At 35.4% G+C, this 25,560-nt stretch overlaps 3 protein-coding genes and 1 non-coding gene across 10 annotated transcripts; 2 read left to right on the forward strand and 2 right to left on the reverse strand.

Moving 5' to 3' along the window:
- Positions 1-9,669: 9,669 nt before the first annotated feature.
- LOC109149813 (ATP-dependent Clp protease proteolytic subunit 4, chloroplastic) lies at positions 9,670-12,855 on the forward strand. Of its 2 annotated transcripts, none has more exons than XM_019297815.1 (3): positions 9,670-10,146; positions 11,375-11,861; positions 12,539-12,855. In XM_019297815.1, the coding sequence occupies exons 1-2, from the start codon at positions 9,719-9,721 to the stop codon at positions 11,856-11,858; spliced, it is 912 nt and encodes a 303-aa protein (XP_019153360.1). In that variant the 5' UTR covers positions 9,670-9,718; the 3' UTR covers positions 11,859-11,861; positions 12,539-12,855. The 2 variants fall into 2 exon arrangements, with proteins under 2 accessions (XP_019153360.1, XP_019153359.1); XM_019297814.1 differs by having other exon boundaries at positions 9,671-10,146; positions 11,375-11,876.
- A 750-nt stretch (positions 12,856-13,605) lies between these two features.
- LOC109149751 (putative pentatricopeptide repeat-containing protein At1g31840) lies at positions 13,606-17,079 on the forward strand. 6 transcript variants are annotated; one of them, XM_019297705.1, is made up of 4 exons: positions 13,606-13,761; positions 14,235-14,362; positions 14,596-14,648; positions 14,842-17,079. In XM_019297705.1, exon 4 carries the CDS (start codon positions 14,916-14,918, stop codon positions 16,848-16,850), a length of 1,935 nt encoding a protein of 644 aa, XP_019153250.1. In that variant the 5' UTR covers positions 13,606-13,761; positions 14,235-14,362; positions 14,596-14,648; positions 14,842-14,915; the 3' UTR covers positions 16,851-17,079. The 6 variants fall into 6 exon arrangements, with proteins under 6 accessions (XP_019153250.1, XP_019153253.1, XP_019153255.1 ...); XM_019297708.1 differs by having other exon boundaries at positions 13,627-13,761; positions 14,005-14,362; XM_019297710.1 differs by having other exon boundaries at positions 13,627-13,761; positions 14,784-17,079.
- Positions 17,080-17,657: 578 nt separating this feature from the next.
- On the reverse strand, positions 17,658-17,729 carry TRNAP-UGG. The gene has a single exon. It is a non-coding gene; the product is annotated as a tRNA-Pro (tRNA).
- A 119-nt stretch (positions 17,730-17,848) lies between these two features.
- LOC109149752 lies at positions 17,849-20,740 on the reverse strand. The gene is made up of 5 exons (XM_019297712.1): positions 20,280-20,740; positions 19,684-19,814; positions 19,126-19,248; positions 18,643-18,770; positions 17,849-18,421 (listed from the first exon to the last, which is right to left on the reverse strand). Exons 1-5 carry the CDS (start codon positions 20,485-20,487, stop codon positions 18,109-18,111), a joined length of 903 nt encoding a protein of 300 aa, XP_019153257.1. The 5' UTR covers positions 20,488-20,740; the 3' UTR covers positions 17,849-18,108.
- Between the last annotated feature and the right edge of the window lie 4,820 nt (positions 20,741-25,560).

Below are 25,560 nucleotides of genomic sequence, written 5' to 3' on the forward strand. Positions count from 1 at the left end.
GCACATTTGCTTTAAAAAATAGTAGGCTGTCATCAGCAAAGAATAGATGTGGAATAGAAGGTGCACCCCTTGCAACTCTACACCCATGAATTGCTCCCTGAATCTGTGCCTGTTGTAGCAATAAAGATAGTCCCTCTGCACAGATAATAAATAGATACGGGGATAATGGGTCTCCCTGCCTGAGTCCGCGAGATGGGATGATTGGCAAACCTCGGGTTCCATTCAGTTTGATATTATATGACACAGTAGTCACACATAACATGATTAACTCCACCCATATATTACTAAAGCCCAAAGCTGTTAACATGTTTCGTAGGAAAGGCCATTCCATACGATCATACGCTTTCGCCATATCCAGCTTTAAAGCACCCCATCCCACCTTTCCACATTGTTTTCTGTTCAGAAAGTGGCCAACCTCTGCCGCTATCAAAATATTATCTGTAATCAATCTGTCAGGTATAAATGCACTCTGTGTATCAGAAATAATATCATCCATGAGTGGCTTCATCCTGGCTGAAATCATTTTAGCCATAATTCTATAAATCACATTGCTTAGCGCTATAGGCCTGAGGTCCGTGACCCGTTCTGGATTTTTCTTCTTCGGTATTAAAACCACATCAGTATCATTCAAGTTGGCTGGGAAGGTCCGTGTATTCAAACAGTCCACAATAAAATCCGACACATCTCCTCCCACCACATCCCAGAACTGCTGATAAAAACCCGGATTCATTCCATCCGGGCCGGGTGCCTTATCCGGGAACATAGCAAACAAGGCTGTTTTCACCTCATCCTTTTCAAAGGGGCGCAATAACTCTTCATTCTGCGTGTGTGTCACCCGGGGCAAGATATTGGCATAAAAACTTTCATCCATCTGGGACTGGTTTGACGAGAAAATATCTCGATAATAATCAAAAATAGTTGTTTTCATGGCTTCTCCCTCCACCCAATCCCCATAATCATTCATAATTTTTGAAATTGTGTTTTTCTTTTTACGGTGAGAGGCATACCTGTGATAGAACTTTGTATTCGCGTCTGCCCCCTTCAGCCAGTGTTGTTTCGCCCTCTGTTTCCAAAAGGCATCCTCCTGAGCTTCTAATTGGGCCAGGCGTTCCTCCAACTGCTGATACTCAGCCAATGAATTTTGATCTGTGCGTCCCCGTAACCGCAATTGTTCCTTGCGTAGGCACCGCAATTTCTCATCAAACCTATGATATTTATCACCTCCCCATCGCAATAACTTATTACCACATAATTCGATACAGGCTTGTAACCCTCTATCTCTTCCTTCAATCCATGTCGTCTCAACCACACCCCTACAACCCTCATCATGAAGCCAGGCCATCTCAAACCGGAACCCTTTTCTCCCACCACCCGTCCTTTCCCGAAGATTCAGAATCCCAAGGAAAAGAGCAGAATGATCTGAGCGTCGGGTTAGAATGTTCAAGACACTTGCCTCTCTCACCACATCTCGCCATTCCTGCGTGACCAGCACTTTATCCAATCTTTCTTCAATCCAGTCTACTGTCCCCTCTCCTCTTTCCCAGGTAAACGGGTACCCCTGCATAGGTAATTGAGCTAGCCCACACTCATCAATAGTCTCTCCGAAGCCACGTAATAGTGCCTCTGGATGGGGATTACCCCCTCGCTTCTCATACTGATATAAGAGATCATTAAAATCCCCTATAATAACCCATGGCAACTCAGAGCGATGTGATAAGGACTTGATGAATTCCCAAGAATCATTCCGTCTTTCTCTTTGCGCATAACCATAATACCCTGTCATCCTCCACTTGTCAAACCCCGGCATTGTTACCTCAATATCCACATGATTTTTAGAGTAACTCAACAGGCTTGCCGTTCCATTCGTTCTCCACAGTAAAGCTAATCCTCCCTTCGTCCCCACACTATCAACTTTAAACACACCATCGAAGCCAAGTTTCACTCGGAGCCGCTCCGCATGATCCTGGGCAACCATGGTCTCCATCAGAAATACAAAATCGGGCTTCTTATTGGACACCATGTCCACAATCTCTCGAACTGTTCGTGGATTACCCAAGCCACGACAGTTCCAACTCAACGTACTCATAATGTTGGGCGGGTCTGGGAACCAGCACCCGCCATGAACAAGTTTTTTGACACATCTGCCATGGTAATGTCCTCACCGTTACCCCGCCCTCCTCCCCCATACCCCCCTTCCCTTCTTCTCTTCGAAACCGCCTCAACCGCCTCCTCGGCCCCACCATCCACAACGGGCCCTACCCGCAGCACACCCTCCCCCACCGCACCGCCCTTTCGGCCTCCCTCCTCCCGCACCCCCTCGGCTACCCGTAGCAGTCCCCCCACTAGGACCAGCCAGCTCTCCCCCACCTCCCTCGGTCCACGGCCTCCCCCAACTCTCATCTCCGCACTATACGGATAAAGCTGAACCGGTATTGTAGAGACCCGGGCTTTGACACAGAATTTGTATGTATGTCCCAAAAGCCCACAAAAGAAGCAGAAAGAATGCAACCGTTCATACCTGAAATTAATCCAACAAGTGGTCTTGTCCCGTTTCAACAACTTCATACGTCTTCGTAAAGGTTTGTCCACCGGGATCGATACCCGGATCCGATAGAACGCTAGCCAAGGCGCCCCCATAAATCTCTCATCATGTTTAACAAACGTTCCAATAAAGTTCCCCATCTGCTCAAGCATTGGAAGGGACGTATAACCCATAGGGACATCATGAAGCTGTACCCACATATCAACCGAGTTCAACTCAACATCAATCGGTAACATTCCATCCTCCACCAACCGGCAAACCAATGTATTGTTCTCGAATGCCCACGGACCACCATTCAAAACATACTCAACATCCGTTTTGTGGAAGAAAACGAATAAAAACAATCCCTTATATATCTCCGTTACCGTAACCCCCATCACCGGTTGCCATACGGACGCCAATACTTGCCTCATGTATTCCAATTTGATCATACGTGCTGTTAGGAATCTACCAACTACACTCCACGTCTGTACCGGCTGCTCGGCACCCTCAGTCCCGCCCTCCTCCTCCACCGGTGCGAAACAAACATCTTCATCGTCAATCACAATTTCGGCCGTACGCTGCGTTAATTCTGCCACATGGTGCTCCTGTTCGGTGTCCGCCATATCGCCTTGCTGATTAGCGAATTAGCGCTGCCTTGCTATTAATCGGAAACCAGCAAACACGCCGGAGAAAGCTGATGGAATAGCGAAAAACCTAGCCAAAACCCTAGGAGAGAAAGCAAAACCCTAGAATTCTAGAGAGAAATTTTTTTTTTACATGTACGTATTTCATATCTATATATGAAATTTAAAAATATGAATAATAAAAACTAAGAGAATTGTACTTAGAAATCAATAAAAAAAATGTAAATTCTAAATTTTGTATGAATAAATAAATATTTTAATCGGACGCATATCCTTATATTTTGTATAATACTTTGTATATACACATAATATTTATTAATATGTGTATAGGAAAGTCCTATAATATAATTTCATTAATTATAATTTATATTGATAAATTTATACTTAAGAAATTATATTTAGAAATTTAAAGAGTATATGTATGTATATTTTAAAAAAATTATAAATATTCATGTTTTGTTAATTTTATAATTTCATTTCTTTAATTATATTTTATATTTTATTAATTATAATTTAATGAAATTGTCACAAATATGTCCATGGAAGAAATCATATATTTCTCAATTTCAGTAATTATATTAATTATAATTACCAAATATTGTGGCAATTACCACAATAATTTCATTAATTATAACATTTGTTTTCTTCCAATATTTAAATACATTACCATAAAATTACCATAATAATAACACAAAAGGAAAGAAAAATTATGAGAATAATCTATATCTATATATAATTAAAAGTAAAATCCTCCTAACCAAGTTTATCCCCAAAACTTAGGGGCATATATATATAAATTGCATATTTACCATATATGCATATTTTGTGTTTATATATTATAATTTTTGGTATCAAACATTTGAATGGTAATAAACGGGGGAAAATGTCAACATACAAATGATAATTCTTTCATTACTATACTAATTTTAATGATAATTCATTAATTACTATATTTCACGATGAGTCAGTCTGTTCATGCCCATCATTTTTCAAGAAACATAGAAATGAAACAGTCAATTATTAAAATTGTTTATGATTTCGTTTTTAATTTTTGTCTAAAGTTAAAGATATATATTTTCGGCGATTATAACATTTTTTGTATTAACTGAAAATTTGAAAGTTTTACCTTTTTTGTGATCTCTTACCATATTATAATTTCAATATTGTGCTATTTTGAACACTCTATATGACCATACAAAATCCATTGAGGAGACATTTGTACTCAAGAGTAAACTTCTCCTTAAACTAAATTCGGGTGTCAAGAAAATCTCCGTTTTCATTCATAATGGTATTCCTATTTCCGAGTCTCTCATCACCGTTCGGTACATCAATGATGTCTGGATTTCTGGGTCTTCCATTGTTCCCTTTGATCCTTATGATTGTGCTATTGCCAGTATTTTTTTATTTGGGTTCAGTACACCGTGGATTTTTTTGGGAGGTTTCTCTAATTAAATTTTTGGTTAAAAATTTATATTTCCTTTGTATTTTATTTTATTACTTATTTATTTATTTATACTAATATGTGAATGGAGTAACACAAAATCTGAAATTGTATTTGTTATTTATTTCTTCTTTTTTAAATAATCATAATTTTTGTGTTTTACAAAAATTTAAAAAAAAATCAAATATAGCGAGATTTTTAATAGGTTAAACAAACACTCTACTCAAGTTGTGATATATATATATATATATATATATATATATATATATATATATATATATATATATATATATTAATTATAAAAATGCTGTAAAATGAACTCTGGTTGGTAAAAAAAAAAAAACATAGAAACTTGAATGGCATGTACGAATCTCGAAGTCAACATATTAACTCTAAGTTTCAGAAAATCTTACAAAATTATCAAAATTACCGTCTTTATCATCCTCGATCGCATCTCTACAATCTTCCATAAAAACTAAACCAATAGGGTTCTGTTACAAATGCTCTTCCTCCTCAATTTCCTTTTGTTAAAGCAGAGCCTCCTTAAGTATCTTCAAACTTATACCAGATGATATAAACTGCAAAACATATTGAAGTACGTGAGAATATAGTTAGAAAAATGTAAAAAATTCATACAAAAAGAAAGCAGAGAGATGAGTCTGAGATTCTTTGATTGAAGAAGCCATTGTATTTATAAGTACAAAATACTAATTCAAAAGGAAAGTATAATAATTTATTTATTTAAGGGAAAGTATAATAATTTATTTATTTAAGGTAATAATAATAATAATAATAATATTATTATTATTATTATTATTTATTTTCCATTTGACATTTACTTACCAAATAAGTTTTACTACAAAAGTTTTGGGGGGAAAATTTGTTAGGAGGATTTTACTTTTATATATATATAGATATAGATTTCCATTTACGAATATTATTTAATCGTGACGATCACTCTTTCATTTAAGGCATACCAAAATCTAAAAAATTTAAAGATATTTTTATCCTTTTCAATTTAAGATTCAAATTGAGCATGAATAAATGAATTAAAATCATAAGATTTATCTCAATTCCCAATTTTCTTCCCCATCGTACCTTAATTTGAAAATGAAAATACGGTCTATATCTTGTTAACCATGTGTCCATGTCTAGTCATTCAACTTTCACATTGTAATAACTTGTGAGTTTTCAATATTCAAATTTCAACCAATTGTGATTTTCTGAAAAGATAATTTTGCTCTTACTTTATATGGTCTAACCGGCTAAAACTAACGGAATGACCACATGTGGATACAATTTGAAAGTTGAAGGACCATGGGTAATTAACTTGAAAATTTATGATTAAAGGTATCTTTGGAAATCAAAAATGTTTTTTAAAAAATAACTCATTTTTTCATAAAATATTTTAATTGTTTGATGTTTTGTCAAATGTTATAAAACTATATTTATCTATTTGGTTGAAAGTTAATAAATTGCATTTTTCCAATTTGGTTAATTTTTCTAAAAATGAACATTTTTTTTTTTTTTTGAAAACCAATCTGTAGATTGTATTAATAAATCAAGCTGTAATAACGTCAGGGGGATAGAATCAATACATAGCATGATCCTGAGTAAAAGCTAAGGAAGCTAAAGTGTGAGCATGTAAATTAACCTGTCTAGGGACATAATTTAACGAAATACGATTAAATTAAGACATAATTGTTCTGCATTGGTCAATCGTGACCCCAACATAAGAATGGATCGGTGAGTCTTGCTGCTGCAAAGTAGTACGTAGTACCATGCAATCCGTGAGCAGACATACTGATGTGACGTTCCTTCCTAGTAGCCAGGATAGTGTCTCCTTATATGCTTGTGCCTCCGCTATAAGCGGTGAGAAACAAAATGGCAATTTGTCAAAAAATGAACATATTATTTGTTATATTAATAATAATAATAATCTACAAACATAATAAAAACCAATAATGTTATAGCCGTAACGGAAAAAAAATGATGGTGCAATTGTTTGACGAAATTAAAGATTCAGGGTATTTTTATTTTAGTTTTTGATAATGTGACCACTGAGATCCTGTTAATTGCAGTCCACGACTTTCAAAAGTATTAATTTAGTACATTGACTATGTAAATTTTATCAATTTTGGTCACTACGGTCAAATTGCTTGCTAAATTTCATCAAAAATTTTTAATTGGTCAAATAATGAAGGTATTTTTGTAATTTTACTTATCTTTTATTTCTTCTCCGACCATCCCTTCTCTTAAGATTTTTTGGCGATCGTTTGCAGTAGCCTGAAGAAGCTCATTTGGTATTGGAGAATCTAATTTGGGATTTAGAAAAGGGCGGGACTGATCTAGGCTTAGAAAACCAGTGCCGACCACCATGATGCCGTCGCAGGTTGGTAGCAGAGGTTTTGGTCGCAGGCCGGAGTAGCAGAGGTTATGGTTTTGGTCGCGGGAAGAAGACATCGCCGGAAAAGGGGAAGAAAGAAAAAGATAAGTAAAATTACTAAAATACTCTCATTATTTAACCAATTAAAAAATTTTGGTGAAATTTGACCTGCAATTTGGTCGAAATGACTAAAATTGATAAAAAAAAAATGTATAGTCAAAGTATTAAATTAACACTTTTAAAAGTCGTGGACTGCAATTAACAGGACCACAATAGCCACATGACCAAAATTGAAATTTACTCTTAAATAAAGTAGTAGCTATAACAAAAAATCATACATAAATGCACTTGTTTAATTTAGAATTTTGATATCTACAATGATTTTATTCAAAAAACTAGTCATTATATACAAATTTTAAAAGAGATATAATTTTAATAGTTATATTATTTTTATTTTATACAATTCAAGTATTATTTACATTCAAATTTATTAATTAATTATATTAACTAGACTGTCCATTGTCTTCTTTTTAACCATCTTCTAATTAAATATCAAAAATATAATACAAAATAATATTATATATTTATTTACCAAGTATTTTAATAATACTATGACAACGAAAAATAAATCAATTTGAAACCAACAAGGGTATTCAAATAACCCAATAAATTAAAGTGAAAGATTTTTCAATAATATCTATAGATTACATCACAATTATTCACTTTAAAAGGTAACAAAAGAATTATATTCGGAGAACTCCATATAGAATTAACTCTCAGTCTCTCACACACACATGTAAGAGAGAGAGTGGGAAAAAGTAAATGAACCATATTATCCAAGCATTATAGCCAAGTTATTTGAAAAAAAAAAAAACATATAATCAATATATCAAAATTCTTACCAAAGATTAATGGCAAATAAAGACATTAACAGCCAAAAAATGACTAGAGACAGCTTTATTATTAAAGCTTAATATGAAAGATCACTCAGCCTTATCATTAACTGCATCCCATATGAATTGCCATAGGAATTACGGAGTAATAAATTATGAAAACAAAGCAAGCATTACATCCCGTGAAGGGAGAAAGTGAGCATCTCATATGAATTGCCATAGGAATTACGGAGTAATAAATTATGAAAACAAAGCAAGCATTACATCCCGTGAAGGGAGAAAGTGAGCTCTAAACTTCTGTTGCCGGGAATTGAACTCGAGTCTTTCGAGTGAAAACCGAATATCCTAACCAACTAGACTATAACAAATTTGTGAATAAAATCTCCAGGAATTTTTTATAATCATTTTATCCACCAAAGGCAATATAGTGTTAGTTCTATTGGGGTTATCAACATAAATCTTATTAAATTGTGTCTTGTTAAGACCTTTGTGAAGATTATCGGACGTGAATTATTACTGGAGCGTTATGCCATGGTGAACACGGTTCCAACGGTGTTAGTACACCGTTATCTTTTTTTTTTTTTTTTTTTTCTTAATTAATTGCGTGACTTTTCTTCTTCATTTTCACATTTTACGGTTTCACTTTAATTTGAGGTGAACAATGATTTCGGACATTCATAAATTATGAATTCATGCCTGCACATTCACTCTGGAACCATGCCTACACATTCCCGTCCAAAATCACGGATATTCATAAATTATGAATCCATGCCTGCACGTTCACTTTGGAACCATGCCTACACATTCACTTTGGAACCATGAGATTATGAATTTTCTGTTATGAGATTATGAATTTTCTGTTATGAGATTATGAATTTTCTGTTATGCGATTATGAATTTTCTGTTATGCGATTATGAATTTTCTGTGTATGCGATTATGAATTTTCTGAAAATTCATAATCTCATAACAGAAAATTCATAATTTGATCAACGCGCGCCGTTAACTCCACATCCGCGATTTTTTTTATTTTTTTTTGTCTAAAAACGACGTCGTTTGGCCTTGTGTTCACCATTCTCGGTCAACACGTTTCCAGGGCATAATTTGTCATTATTACTAATTATCAATATCTAATTATGAATTTTTTGGCTGGTGAAAACGTTTTCACAGCATAATTTGCCGGCAAATTATGCTGTGCATCCGTATGCACCATGCATGGTGCATACGGATGCAAAAACGACGTCGTTTTAATAAAACGCGTGTCTCCCCCTTAAAAAAAAAAATCAGGTTCGATTCCCAGCAACAACATATGAACTATAATTTCATAATCCATGAACTATAATTCCATAATCGATGAACTATAATTTCATAATCTAATCTATGAACTAAAAATTCCAGAATGAATGAACTAAAATTCCATAATCTATGAACTAAAATTCCAGAATCGATGAACTATAATTCCATAATCAATGAACTATAATTCCATAATCTATGAACTAAAATTCCAGAATGAATAAACAATATAATGTTGTTGCTGGGAATCGAACCTGAATTTTTTTTTAAAGGAGAGATGCGCGTTTTTTAATAAAACGACGTCGTTTTGGCATCCGTATGCACCATGCGTGGTGCATACGGATGCACAGCATAACTATCCTAATTTGCCGCTGTATATATATTGGACCAAAATGATTGGTAAGGGGAGTGGTGGGCTATGGGCTTTGTTTTATTTGGGCCACACCTGCATCAATTCCGGCCCACGTAAAACACAGAAAAGAAAACCGTCTTTTTCCCTATCCCCTTCCTGCTCTCTTGCTTGCTTCACTGAACGGACAATGGACTCTCTCGCTCTACTCTCAACGCCTCTCTCTCCTCACCGCGCATCTCTCTCTACTCATCTCCGCCTCCGCCGGCACGGCCTGCTCCGCCACCCGTCTCTCAAGTTCACTCCGCCCTCTATCAAATGCATTCTCGATTCTCACCTCCCCACCACCCCGAAACCCCTCTCCGAATCCCAATTTCTCAGCAACAGCGATAGGCTCTCCCTCCATCTCGCCTCGGCCCCGCAAACGCAGGCCACGGCTATGCGCGGAGCCGAGGCCGACGTCATGGGGCTGTTGTTCAGGGAGAGAATCGTTTTCCTGGGGAACGAGATCGACGACTTCGTTGCCGACGCCATTAACAGCCAGTTGCTGCTGTTGGATGCTCAGGACCCCACTAGAGACATTAGGCTATTCATCAATTGTTCTGGTGGCTCCCTAAGGTATATACTTCGTCATAGGAAGTTGAAATTTTGCTAATTTGATTTTTCTAGCGAAGATTCTTAGCTCATTTGAAGAAATGCCCGTATTTGTCTTCAGCTACGTACTGAGCCATTAAGATTTATTTCCATTTCAATGATTTTTCTCTTCGGAAACTGTATACTCCGAGATAGAATGTTGAGCTTCTGGAGCATATGTGAACTGCAGTAATGCATCAATGAACATTAACATACATTTGGAAAGATGACTTAGGATGTCTTCTGACTGTAAACAAGTGCATAAAAAAGTTCACCTAGTAAAGCTTGGGAGTGTTATGATGTGAATCTGCACGAAAATCTGTTTGAGCAGGAATATGGACCCTGCACTGGAATAACTAGCACTGTAGCAGTCTATCTTAGCTTGTTGGCTCTTGAACTGAAAATTGGTCCACTAACCTCTAGTGTAGCGAGTTGATTCTTTTAAACAACATTGCTGCAGATACAAATATTTATTTTAGTGCCTGTTATTATGCAACTCCAGAAGCAAGTCTGTTGTTTGAATGTGCATGTATTTGTTGTCAATTTTTCTATTTTGTTGTCTAGTATGTCTAAGTTTAAAATTCTTCAGAATTAAGTAAAGGTTATATTTATTTATTTAAGAAATAGAAAAAATAGCATTTAAAGAAATATGATCATGTACTAAAGTTGTAGAACAAAAAGGGGATGAAGCTTGAATTTAAGTAGTTTAATATTCAATTTAACTTTTTACAACAGGACTGTTACATCCTCATTGCCAACTTCCTAAATGACATAATTTCATTCTTATCGAACAAATATGAAGTAGACTAGTATAGTATACAAACAATCCATGTCTTGATCTTTAGTTTGTTGACTAGTGGTTTACTCATTGTAACAAAATAATAAATGTACTCTATATGTTTAAAGATTATCAATTGATAGATTGGTTGATATCCCACTACTTAGACTTCCATACTATGGACTATTTTTGCTTCAAAGATTATGAACCTTCTCCACTGGATTTCCATGTGCGAGTTCTGCTATTTGTTTCTATCTAGTCACATATGCAGCTAAAAGCTACTGTTATTGAGATATGTTGAGTCGGTTACTATAGTTCCCTTTTCCAGTATTTGCCCATTATTTCACCTTGCTCGGTTGATTGAAGATGTTGAAGCAGTTGTTCCACTTCTTAGTTCTTGAATCATCTTTCAACTGATGTACTTGCCCTTTTCAGTGCAAGCATGGCTATTTTTGACGTTATCCAGCTTTTAAGAGCTGATGTATCAACAATTGCCCTAGGCATTTCAGCTTCAACAGCTTCTATAATCCTTGGTGGTGGCACTAAAGGGAAGCGTTTGGCAATGCCTAATACTCGAATTATGACGCATCAACCACTTGGAGGTGCAAGTGGGCAAGTAATTGATGTTGAGATTCAAGCCCGAGAAATCATGCACAACAAAGAGAATGTTATTAGAATAATATCCAATTTTACTGGCCGCTCATTTGAGCAAGTTGAGAAAGATATTGATAGGGATCGTTATATGTCCCCCGTTGAAGCAGTGGAATATGGCATAATTGATGGAGTTATTGACAAAGAAAGCATTATTGCACTTGAACCAGTTCCTGATCGGGTTAATGCTACACTTAGCTATGAGGAAGTCACTAAAGATCCAAAGAAATTTCTTAATCCAGAGATCCCTGATGATGAATTGTATTAGCTGGTATGGCACTTGCAGGTACCGACTTCTTTTGCAATTTCTTTTATATTATGGACTAGTGTGTGAACTTACACTCTGAAACTTATTTAGAATAGTCATATTCCATGAAGATTGAGACAGTGTACTTGGCAGCTTCAGTCAGTTTAGTGATGAACTTTAGACAATTGCATTTATTATTTCCTCATGCCCTGTGCAAAAGTTAATCATAACTCATAAGAAATATGGCCTTTGTCGGCAATTTTTGTATTCTACTAATAGCTTATAATTTTCGCCAGCGTACTACTATCTAATCTTTTATAAATTATTCTCTTACATGACACTCTTTCAACATTTCTGTAGTTTATCAAAGGAATTTCTAATGACAATGCTCCTTTTTAGTGTTAAAATTGATTGATTACTTATTTCTGTTTTTCATATCTCGCCAACAAAAATGGCGAGACCTAATAACTACTACATCAAAAGCTTCTTCTTCTTCTTCTTCTGATCTCCTTCTGTTTTGGGTTTGATGCCTCACCCTTTACTGTTTGATGTGCTAATCTCACACTGCAACACCATAGTATTTTATCTGGATACATGGATTACATGCTGTGATTTTGTTTGTTTTTTATTTATTTACATGTCATTCTTGAGCTAATTACTTAGATTTCACTCTTCAAATTGATTTTTATCTTCTAAATTAGGCCTCTTGAATCTCTCTTCTTGGAGGGGGCATATGATGCATTTGCAGAGTCATCAGCTTTGTAGATTGAAGTTGAGGTTGATTGCAGCAGGAGAGCACATTTGAGATTTAGTGTTATGGTTGAAACTTGAAAGATTGTGTATGGAATGGAACTACTTGTCCAAAAGAAATGTATGCTGGTTTTTTTTTTTAGGTTTTTCTTTCTTTCTTTCTTTCTTTTTTATTTTCCTCAAGCAGAGGGGATATTCAATGTATGATAGCTCAATATGTCATGCGGAGCTACTCATATTAATTCATCTAGCAAATGCCTTCCTGAAAGATAATTGATGTAAAAAAATTTCTGGCAAACTCAGGGTTTTGAAACGAGCGAGATGTACACACGGTTTATCAAACAAAATTTTTATCTAAATATAATGGTATCTTAAAAGTATAACAAAATTATCTCTTCGAGAATAAACAAGGTTAAATTTACCCAAAATCTACACAGAAATGTCTCATTACTAAATATGTTTTTTTTTTTTTAAAAAAAAAAAACTAAATATTTAAAGATTTTGAGTTACGAATTGTGGATCTGAGTAAATTCCATCTTATAATTTTAGCCGATTCAAATTTAAAAAGTGAAATTGTTTTTAAGAGTTAAATTTTTAAATTGGTCTAGATAACATAGTTAGCTTTTATCAGCTTATTTGATCACTATGAGCTGTTTGACTTTGTTAAACAATTAATATGAGTATTTAATTAATTAATTTTAATTAATTCATTTTTTGTAACTTATTGTTCTAAAATACTAAAAATAAAAAATATGTTCAAAATTATTTTATCAATTTTTTTTTTAAAAAATATGTAATCAGTTAACAACTAATTTATATTTACCAAACACTTTTCAACAATTAATGTTATCAATTAGTCAAACTCACTAACCTAATTAGTTAACAACTCTATACCTAACACCATATTGTGATCACCGAATTACCAGTGTACGCTGCAATTTTTTAGGGCAGGATTGTAATTTTGCGCACATTTAATCTTTTCTTTAAAGAAAAGAAAAGAAAAAGAAAAGAAAAAAATGACAAAGCCCTAATGGAGTAAATCCTGTAGTCTCTCTCTACTCTATCGTAACCTACTTATCGAACTCTTCTGGGTACTCCAGTGACTCCCCATTTTGACCTCACTTGACTCAAAAATATCATAGAGAAGAACCTCTGCAACTGTCTGTACATGGAGGTAGCGGAACTCTTTCCCATACCCTTTTGTTCATACGCATTAAGTTTTCAGTTTTGTTTTAATTTTCCAGAATTTACTTAATTTTTGGCGTTTCTCAATTAGTTGAGATGATTTTGGAGCGCTTCAAGTTCTGGTAATCACTTTAGTATATAATATGATTTTCGGTGATTGTACGATGATAATTCAATCTTGATAAAAGTCATACATTTCGGTATACCCTGCCTTATTGTGTGTTATTTTCAGAGCTTGAAGGGAATTTGCTTCTTTGTTTCACAGTTCATGCTCAAATAGTGTTATTCTCAACTATGATATAAAAGTACTACAGTAGGCATTACTAGAACTGGATTAGGTGGATGTTGTTTAGCAGTTGCCTTGGCATTAAGCTTAATGTAGTATTTGTAGAGGTTAAGGCGTATTTCGTGATATGATATGTTAACCAGGAGCTATGTGTTTTGATGCCTTTACTGGTGCAGAATGGCAGAAGCAAAAGGAAAGAATTTTGGTGCGTGCAATACCTTCAAACATGCAATCCTTTATGAAGCAGTGTGAAAGTCATGAGAAGGAAGTCCATTCTCAAACTTAATCTAGCCTTCATGAACCGGTAAGATACCAGACTATATATGCGTGAAATTAAGCAAACAAACAAGTAATAAGGAGACGGAAAGGGGTGCACTCCTTTCCAAGCAATAGGCTTGAGTTTGAATCCTACCTCCCCCATCGTTGTCAGTTCTGCATTCATGTTGATTAATGGCTATCTATTGTTTTTGTTCAGCATTTGGCATTACTTAACTAAACAAGGATATCAGTTAGCTAATAGTTCTGTAAAATTTGCAGAAATGATTCTGAACAGACTAAGCATATAGAAGAGTTGCTGAAACAGATTTGGGGTATTAAAACTCTTACTCATACCCTTATGGTCATATGCATAAACTTCTTTTTTTGTTTTGTTTGTTGTTTTTTTTTTTTGTATTAAATATAAATCTGCAGAATTTACTTAATTTTTGGTGCTTCTCAATTTGCAGAGATGAATTTGGAGTGTCTCAATTTCTGGTAATGATCTATTTTGTTTTCTTTTTGTAGAATTGGGTTGATTAATTGGGCAAATGCATTCTTTTTCAAATTTGTGATATGGATGCTTCGATATCAAGTATGCTATGTTGAAGATTCTCAGTTCATTGATCGAGAGAAAGAGTGTTGGTGTTATTTTGGATATCTGTGGAAAAATGGAAAATGGGATGATGGGTGGTAAGAGACATCATTTTGATGTGTATAGCTTTGTGATGGGTAGGTTTCTCCAGAATAACGAGGTTGAAATGGGCCTGGAATTCCACAGAAGGATGACAGGGAATGGGTCTGTGCCTAATATTTTAGTTTGTAATAAAATTTTAAGGACTCTTTACAAAGAAAACCGAGGGGGTGTTGCACATCAGTTTTTCTTATTGATGCAAGAAGTAGGTCCAAAGCCAAGTCTGGTGACATTTAGTACGGTGGTTAATGGATTCTGTAAGGAAAGAAGGTTGGATGAGGCATTCAAACATTATGTTCTAATGACTGCAAAAGGTATAGAGCCTGACATAGTTGTTTATAGCATTTTAATTGATGGTTTGTTCAAGGCTGGGAAGTTCGACAAGGCAAATCAGTTGCTCTCAGCTGCATTAAGTAAAGGCATAAAATTGGATGTTGTTATTTTCAGCACCATAATTGATGGTTACATACGAAGGGGAGATATTCTAAGCGGTGTTGAAGTTTATAAGAGAATGTTAAGGGAAGAAGTCCGGCCAAGCATCGTTACATATAGTATCCTTTTAAATGGCTTGTGCAAAAATGATCGGCTTCTTGAGGCATTTGGAGTGTATGGTCAGATTGTAAAAAACGGCATTCAGCCATCTCTTGTTACTTACAGCAGTCTTATTGACGGTTTCTGCAAGCTAGGAAATTTTATAGAGGGATTTCATTTATACAAGGATATGGTAAATAAGGGACATATTCCTGATGTTACTGTTTGCAACATGCTTATAAATGGCCTCGTTAAACAAGGGTGGATGGACGATGCACTTGTGTTCTTTTATCAAGTTGTTAAAAGCGGATTAGTTCCCAATGTTTATATATTTAATACATTGATGGATGGGTTCTGTAGATTGAAACAAATAAAGGAGGCCACAAATCTGTATATTCTGATGGGTGCTTATGATATAGTCCCAGATCTAGTGACTCACACTCTTATTATCCGAGGCATCTTTGAGCTAGGGAGATTTCGTGAAGCCTTAGCTTATTTCTTCCAAATCCTGAAGAGGGGGTTCCTTCCCGATGTTGTTACATATTGTGTTCTCATTGACGGGCTTTGCAAATGTCATAATCTAGCTGCCGGATTACAGGTTTTTGAGCTTATGAAGAAAACCGGAACACAACCTGATATTGCCATTTATAATGTTCTCATAAATTCACATTTTAAAGAAGGTCATTTGAGAAACGCATTGGAACTGTTCAGACACGTCTTGGATTGTGGACCAGATCCCGATATTGTGACCTACAACACTGTAATTTGTGGCTACTGCTCTATGAAAATGTTGAACGAAGCCATTCAACTTTTTGAAGAGCTGAAGCAGAGACGAATCAGGTACAACACAATTACCTTAACTATTCTGATTGATGGGTTCTGTAAAGAAGGTAGAATGGACGATGCAATGTCATTATTCTCTGAAATGACGGGAAAAGATAAACTCCCCAATGTGGTCACATACAGCTGTTTAATTGATGGCTACTTCAAGTTTTACTCTTTGGAAACAGCATTCGAGCTCCATAAAGCAATGCTCAGCAACAATATTTCCCCAAACATCATAAGCTACACAGTTCTGATTGATGGCCTTTGCAAAAGGGGAATGGTGAAAGAAGCATCGTCTATCTTTTATTCTGCTTTGAAATGTGGTTTATTGCCCGATGTGATAACGTATGGCGTTCTGCTCCGTGGTTACTGCAAGTTTGGATGGTTGGTGGAAGCAAAATCATTGTATAACCACATGCTTGAAGCTGGGATTAAGCCAGATAGCCTTGTACAGAATACAATTGCAGAATACCATTTTCATCTTTGACCGAGTAGACAACTCGAGAAGGAATCAGTTTCTATATGTACCGATACACTGTACAAAACCGTAGCATTTTATCATGTTCTTAGTATTGTTATTATTATTCTTCATTGTAAAGTATAGAAGTTAAGGATACCAACTTTGTACTATAGCTGAACTATTTATTAATGGAGAAGTCTCTACGTTATACTACTTTCTTTACATTCTGGAGTATAAACCTAAAGGTGAACTTATGATAAATGCTTTGCTATCGTTCAGATTGTGACTTGAATCCATTCACAAGATGCAGGTCATTAGTACAGATGAATTGATCAAGAATCTGTGATGGTGCTCATAGGATCGAGCTTGGACACAAACACTGGTCTTCTCATCTCATGGGTAGCTGAGTCATCGTGATTTGCCCTTATACTATTCTGTCGGGCTGGAATGTGCCCCTATACTATTCTGTCGGGTTAGAATGTGAGTGCCCCGAGGACGGAGGAGTTTGCCCCTATACTATTCTGTCGGGTTAGAATGTGAGTGCCCCGAGGACGGAGGAGTTTGCCCCTATACTATTCTGTCGGGTTAGAATGTGAGTGCCCCGAGGACGGAGGAGTTTTATACAAACACTGGTGTTCTCATCTCATGAATAGTTGAGTTATCGTGATTTGCCCCTATACTATTCTATCGGGCTGGAATGTGAGTGTCCTGAGGACGAGGGAGTTTCGCCTTTGTGGACAAGAATATGTGACGGTGGGTTGTTTGACCACGGGCATGTTGTCTCATGCTAGCCAAAGGGAAAAAATGGAATGTGATTTTTGCTAAGCAAAAAAAGGGGCATTCCGAGAATCAAACTCAGGACCTCTCGCACCCAAAGCGAGAATCATACCACTAGACCAAATGCCCACTTTAATATAAATTTGAGATTGAATATAAATAACGACAAACATAATCACCATTCTACTGGTTCTAACTTATTCCTCTGATCTTAAATAAAAACAAGATTCCTGTTTCTTAAAGCCATGTTATAAGAATCATACATTTTGTATTACTAATATAGTGAAAACATTATGGTATGTTCATACAATACACTAAAACCCTCTAACAAAAACTATAGGGTACGACTGCTGCTATGTTCCAGAACCATAAACTCGAGGCTCAAAACCCTGTTCAAGGACTACAAATGATGGAATATGAAAAAATCCATTTCTAATGGCACAAGGATTTTAGACTCTTACATAGGAATGTCGAGTGCTTGCAAGTCACACTTCTGTGAAAACGACCGCTACCTACTATACTGAACTCTAACCTCAGGGAGGCCGATTCTTTGCAAGTATTGAATGGCCAACCAGCTTGAAAACGACACATATGCTACAAAGAAACAAACTCTTTTTAAACGGACTGCAGTGCAATGCAGAGCGAGCCATCTTGTCATGGAGAGTTGGAGATGATATGACCAGAATTTCCGTAAAAGGCCAACCAAGAATATGAGCAAAAAGGAAGAACAGAACCCGGTGATGAGTCCAGCAACCACACCCCATCCCCAGGACTGTAATAAATTTGCACTGGCAAGTGCAGATTTTGATACGCTCATGAACCTGTCGAAAATAACACCACTTCTAGTTACATATATACCGGGCAGGAAATAGAAAAGTAACTGAACACCCATCAAATCTAGTTTTTTTTCATCTATTTCAAAATATCAGGAGGCGTATTGCCAATGGGTATAAGCACAGATGTTCTTGAAATATTTTCTAATTGTTAAACAATCCACTTTATGGTGTAAAGCAGACACAAAAATTCTTTCTTTGATACTCACAGGATCAAATAGCGAACAGACATCTCGACAGTAGATGGATCTTTAGCTTGGCAATCGAAAAAGCCATCTTCATATATGTTAATCTTAGATATTCCCAATGAATACCAGCACTTGTAAGTTTCATTCACCTGAACAAAAGAGCAGGCACTAACATGATAATTCGCAAATAAACAAAGAAATAGCTTCAATGAGTGAAAATACACACAAACACATGGATACACGTGTATTAACTCAGAACAAAATTTAGTAATCTAGTTCAAAAACTTGGAAATCTTCTTTTTGTGGACTCGCAAAACTTTTCATTTCAACATATTTCCTTTGGTGCCTCAATCCAGAAAATATCACTTCAAGAGATAATTCTGTGATATAAAGGTGCACACTGGTCTTTTAAGTAATACTGTAAACAATTTTTGTCAAGATATAGCTTTTATACTAATTAGTGTTTTCCCACATTACACTAAAAATTCAATGCCCAAATTCTACCTTGAATCTATCTTTTGTCAACCAAGCAGCAATGAAATTGGGCCGACAGTCAGAGGGAAGTGCTTCGTTTGGAGCTTCTGCCAAAGCTAGCCGTGACTGACCTGAATGATCTGTATATTCAACCTGTACTTAGAAAAGGGAATTACAAAAGCAAAAAGTGAGCAGTTTATTATTTTATGCTCAGAAGATTTGCAAATTTCTCTATCAAAAAGGAAAAGGAAAGAAAAAACTGCTGAACTGGTGAGCGTCAAGTTCAAGGTCCAGATAATGGCAGATAGTATGAATGTTATTCAGTATACATCAAATGAAAAATGACAATCCATATTGAATTGGTATGACCTTCATGTCCTTAACGTGTTTGTACTATAATCTTGAATTAATTTCCTTTTCTTTTTGAGAGGGGTGGATCTGTGCATTTAAAGGAGCATACATATAATCTTATTGCGAAGCATATAACTACGCCACAGCTCACAAGTTCACAGGATCATAATATATGCCCAAATAAAGGAAGTAGACTATAAAAGAGTATCACATGCCATAAGTATTAATGATGATCACCTTAAATACAGATGCCCAGTAGTAATCATAGCGGCACCGGAACTTCTTTCTTTCATATGGGTAAAGTACATTTTTAGCTTTGTAATTCAACAGTCCCAGTTCACAGACTTTAGATGACCTAAGATCCACACCTGCAGAAAATTTTCGATTGGTCATTTTCAGGTTTCTTGATTCTTATTTGAGTTAGTTCACAATCCATACATTGCAAAAGTGCAAAACAATGTAATATTAAAGGTAATATAAAGCTGAACACAAGCTTCCCCAAGGGAATAACATATACAATCACTATAAGTTCCACTCTGTATGGTTTCCAGCAAACTGAAAAGTTTTAACCCAATCATGTTTCATTCTTGAACCAGATTACTTCCAAACCCTTCTTAGGAAACCAAACAGGTTCAAGGAATTGGCAGCTAAAATTGGAGGCCAAACTCAATCCAGTAGCCCAGAAAAGAAAAAGTTATGATAAATGTAATGTTCTTTCAAACCCCCCAATCAGACCCCAAGAAGTAAGAATAATAAGAAAATTGAAGCAATAACAAACCCTAGACAAATCCATCATTTCAGCGCACAAAATAAAATAATTTAGAATCACTTACTGCTCGAAACTATTTTGCAGCGCGAGGGCAGAGAAATAGGGTTCCAAATCGATAAACTCTCAATGTAAACCGCGAAATAAAGCACGACAATCGACAGCAGAAAGAAGCCCAATACAAACAATACAAGCCCCAAGCAGCTGCGCAACAATCGGTAATTAGGAGTCTCCGGCTCTTCACTGTTCTCCTCATCGTGCTCGGTCGAATCCATTGTATTTCCTTATAAATTGTCAACAGTTAAGGGGAGATTCGTAATTCCGGTCGCCGGAAATTTCATCCGATGATCGGAATTGGTTGTCAGGGATGATTCTGGGTTTGGGTACGGAGACGAAGATATTTTTGGAAGATACCGCAAACACATTTTTTCAAGAATCAAGACTTCCTCAATGGAGGAGAAAAGGACAAAACAGGTCAAAACACTACTCCCCATTAACATTGACTACCTTAATTTCAACATTTTTAAAGGCCAAGTTGCGATGTTTGCATAGAGATTAGAGAAAATTCTGCTTTTTTTTTTTACCCCTAAAGATTGTGCCTTTGAGAATGAGAAATTTTTCAAAACAATCAATGATGTTCACAGTTGACTTTGAGAGGCTGAATGATTTGAATGTAGACTTACGAATGAGGATTACATGAAGGCTTTCGAACGTAAAAGATAAAATATTGACTAATGTTGTGATTAAAGTTGACACATTTGCCATGATTAATGTCCTTAACAAGATAATTGAGGGGTTAGATGAAGAAGAAGAGGTGTTCATGGTGAATTGTAAGGAGCTTATTCGAGAAAATGAATCGTTGGAGTCAAACATAATTATTATTGATAATAATGACTACCATGAAAAATATTGTCCTTATCATTTGTTTTTTTACGAGGGATTTGGTTTTAATAATAATAATAATAATAATAATATTATTATTATTATTATTGATAATAATGACTACCATGAAAAATACTGTCCTTATCATTTGTTTTTTTACGAGGGATTTGGTTTTAATAATAATAATAATAATAATAATAATAATAATAATATAGTTGTTTTAAAGTCATGGGGTTAATTGATCAGACTACTAGTACACATGGGATCCTCACATTTTGTATGGTTACAGACTTATTGTTGGTATTGGTATGGAGACCCAAATGGTTGTTATTCAGTCAAGAATGGTTACAGACTTATTGTTGGCACTTATGATAATATAATACTGGTTTTGATAAGTGGCAAACCCTATGGAAACTGAAAATCCCCCTAAGTGGAATACCTTTCCATGGAGAGTTATAGGTGATATCCTCCCTACCACCACCAATTTACTTATAAAGAGGGTGGATGTTAGCCCGATATGTGCCATGTGTGGAATTATGGATGAGAACACAATGCATGCTTTAGTGTAGTGTGATTATGCTAAGTCCATATGGGATCAATCTAACCTTCCACTCCCCCATTTTGTGACGAATATTTTCCAGGAATGGTTTAGAGTAATCCTAAATGTTCTAGATGCTAATGGGATATTGTTTACAGGTGCAATATTATACAACATTTGGAAAGCCCGGAACGATGCCGTTTGGAATGCATGCCTACCGATGCCAAAGAAGATTCTTGCGATGGCCATAGCATCCATGCAGGCGTGGCAGCAAGTGCACTCGGCTGCCCCTTCACGATCAGCCGGCCTCGGCACTGCCAACCTGCTGCCGCCATCTTCCATGCAACAGCCCGCTCCTCCTACTGTCAGAACAGTGCAACCACAGCCACCCGTGCAGCTGCACGTTACCGCTGCTACTGGAACGCAAACAATGCCGCTGGTGCGTTGTTTTATCGATGCCGGGTACCGGCCACACTTGAAGACAGCCACAGTTGGAGTGGTATTGTTCGATGCCTACGGCGGATACATATCAGCTTACAGCGCACCCTTACAAAACTGTTTCTCACCGCTTATGGTCGAGGTTCTTGCGTGCAAGGAAATTTTATCATGACTCAGAGCACGTGGCGAATCGTCAGTTGAGCTATTCACAGACTGCCAGACACTTCAGGCATAGTTAACCACATCGGAGATTCAAGCTCGATCCTACCTTGGTTATGCCCTTGATGACTGTAGGACTACTATAGCTATGTTTACTTATTGTTCAGTTTTTTTATTCCTATATCGCAAAATTATTTAGCGCATATGTTAGCAGCTGAGGCTTTTAATCACGATTCGACTATATACTAGGATACTATCCCACCTGACTCAATTTTGAGTTATTTATAAATATAACCACATTGGTTTCTTCTTCTTCAAAAAAAATTGAGTTGATTAGGTTATGATAATTATAAGGTTACAAGTTCGACTCACATCAAGAGTTACAAGATGATTTACAGTTCGACCGTAACCTATTGCATACTTAAGGTGATGGGCCTGATGGTTATTGCTCTATGTCATTGTCAAGTTATTATGTTAGGAAACTCCTTACATGAAATGCCCGAGCAAATCGACGAGTGGATTGGTGAAGGAGAACTACAATGTTGTGGTGAATAGCCATCGAAATAGAATGGGGTTTGTGTGTGGGCTTCAAGATGACGAGGGAAATTTAATTTTGTGGCGGCAAGAGGAGTGTCATGGTTAGTGTTTAGCGGAAAAATTGATTGAAATGTGCCATTTGTGGAAGAAGTGACAAGAATAAGATAATTTGGGAAAATGGCACTTTTTCCCCCTTTGTTATATACTTATAGCACTTTTTCCCCCTAAATTATTTAAGTGGCAGTTTTTCCCCCTGATATATTAAATGGACATATTTACCCTTAAAATAAATATTTCATTTATTTTTCTTCTCCAACAAATTATAACCACGATTTGAAAAAAATAAAATACATTAAGTGTTAAATTTAGAATATTTTAAAAATAAAAAAAAAATTTAAAAGAAAGTTTGAACCAACCGTTCAAATTGGATCAAAAATCGTGAACCGACGGTTCAAAATAAAACTTAAATCGCGATTATATATACTTATATGTGAGAGTCAATATAAATGCGGAAAAAAACATGCACTATTTGCAAATATTATAATTCTAATTTAAGCTATTGCTAGTAGTTGTTCCGATTTGAACCTCCGGTTCATGGTTTAGGATCCATTTTTTTCCAGTTCACGATTTTAATAAACGGAAACCCAAATATTGGGTTATGTTATGAATCATAACCGAAATTTTTTAATTTGATTGCTATAGTGTTTGGTTCAGTTCGAACCGAACCGTGGTCATCCCTACGTATAAGCAATAATTTGGTGAAGAAGAGAAATAAATAAAATATTTGTTTTAAGGGTAGAAATGTCCATTTAATATTATCAGGGGAAAAAACCGTCACTTCTATAATAATTGAGGGGGCAAATGTGAATGCATGAATAACTCAGGGGGAAAAAGTGCTATAAGCATATAACACAGGGGGAAAAAGTGCCATTTTTCCATTTTTAAAGTTGTACAAAAAATAAAAAATCGCATTTGCAAGTACTTGAGTTTCTTGTCACAAATGAGTTTTTCAAAAATTTAAAATGATAGCACAGGGTGCGAGCCTCAGGGTAAACGAATTTTTAGATTTCTTAACCTTTTCATTTTGAGAATAACAACCATTAATGGCATCATTCAACAATTTGTCACTTGCCCATTTAGCTCAGTTAGTAAAGTGCAAGACTTTTAACATTATGGTTTTGGGTTCGAGCCCTAGGGTGGGTGGAAATTTAAATTATTTAAATAAGCTTTTAACCTTATGGTCTTGGGTTCGAGCCCTAGGGTTGGCGGAAATCTAAATTATTTAAATAAGTTGCACACAATCAATCTTCTAGCCCATAGACATAGTTCTAAATTATTTAAATAAGTTGCACACAATCAATCTTCTAGCCCATAGACATAGTTTATACGTACACGAGTGTTTTGTCTCAGTGAGAGGATTAGTGACTGTATTAATATGTAAATTATGTATTTTAAACATGAGTTCACATTGCATGGGGACCCGGGTCCACATAATAAGTTGCCATCTTCGATTCTTTGGGCTAGACTTTGAGATTTTATTGCCATTTCATGCCTTTGGACCACTCATTTTATATGTCCTATACTGTGTCTTCAAAAGTTGGGCCATAGCCTGTGTTTTCGTTGGGTACTTGAACCTAAATATCCCTCTTTTTTTTTTTTTTTGCAAACTATACCCTCTTTGTTTATTACTTCAAAACATATATGAATATCCTAAGGCCCACATATTGTAGTGCATGGGACTTCAAATCGCTATCGTGCATGGTGCACACGATTGTAAAAACGGTGTCATTTTGATTAAAAATGACGCGTCCGACTTAAAAAAAAAAAATCAGTTTTGATTGCCGTTAACGATGTTATGTTGTGCATAATTCGAACTATATATCCAGAATAAATGAACTATATAGTTCAAATTATGCACAACATAACGTCGTTAACGACAATCGAAACTGATTTTTTTTTTTTAAATCGGACGTCAAAATGACATCGTTTTTGCAACTGTGTGCACCATACATGGCGCACACGGTTGCACAACGTAATGCTCCACTTCAAACAATCGTTATATCGTGCACCGGAGCTCACTATTTGAACGTTTCCTTTTTTACCTAACCAAACCGATTGTTCAGTTGGCTCACTTGGAGTGCCACTTGAAGTGTTTTAATTTGTTGATGACAAGATGAAGAATCATCCATCCATATAGTTAATATTTGAAAAATAAGAATTATTAAAACACCAAATGTTAGGACTTACGACTTAGAGTTGAGGTCTGAGGACTTGAGTAATTGAAATTATTAATTATTATATTATTTATATATAATAATAGCATTTTGTACGCGTGATACGCGAAAATTTATGCCCAACATTAAAAAAGTTGATAAATGCAAATAATTACAAGTTATAGTTCAAATTATATTTTGCAATTCCTTAAAATAGTAAGTTTTAATCATCGTATTTAAAAACTATAGAGATGAACAAAATTTATATTTTTTTATTAATAATGTAAACAATTTTTTGATATAATTTATACTTTTGTTTTACAATAGTAAATAAATAAAATATCTATAATACTAATCTAGTACTCGGTCACATATATTGGTGCGTGTGCGTGCCTATATATATATATATATATATATATATATATATATATATATATATATATATATATATATATATATATATATATATATACTACACACACACATATATGATTTATCATTCATAGAAATTTAATTAAAATATAATCAACAATTAAAGTAATTAACTAATTATATAATAATTTTAATAAAATGATAATGAA

This window comes from Ipomoea nil, unplaced genomic scaffold, assembly GCF_001879475.1.
Source record: "Ipomoea nil cultivar Tokyo-kokei standard unplaced genomic scaffold, Asagao_1.1 scaffold2159, whole genome shotgun sequence".
In the NCBI taxonomy this organism is placed as follows: domain Eukaryota; kingdom Viridiplantae; phylum Streptophyta; class Magnoliopsida; order Solanales; family Convolvulaceae; genus Ipomoea; species Ipomoea nil.

What these genes read in the sequence shown, in the direction of transcription:
- LOC109149813 (XM_019297815.1), top strand. Translation starts at nt 9,719, where the DNA reads ATGGACTCTCTCGCTCTACTCTCAACGCCTCTCTCTCCTCACCGCGCA. An exon ending in TGTTCTGGTGGCTCCCTAAG is followed by an intron (nt 10,147 to 11,374) that starts GTATATACTTCG and finishes TGCCCTTTTCAG; the next exon opens with TGCAAGCATGGCTATTTTTG.
- LOC109149751 (XM_019297705.1), top strand. Translation starts at nt 14,916, where the DNA reads ATGTTGAAGATTCTCAGTTCATTGATCGAGAGAAAGAGTGTTGGTGTT.
- LOC109149752 (XM_019297712.1), bottom strand. Translation starts at nt 20,487, where the DNA reads ATGGATTCGACCGAGCACGATGAGGAGAACAGTGAAGAGCCGGAGACT. An exon ending in CTGCAAAATAGTTTCGAGCA is followed by an intron (nt 19,815 to 20,279) that starts GTAAGTGATTCT and finishes AATTTTCTGCAG; the next exon opens with GTGTGGATCTTAGGTCATCT. An exon ending in TCTGTTCGCTATTTGATCCT is followed by an intron (nt 18,422 to 18,642) that starts GTGAGTATCAAA and finishes TATTTTCGACAG; the next exon opens with GTTCATGAGCGTATCAAAAT.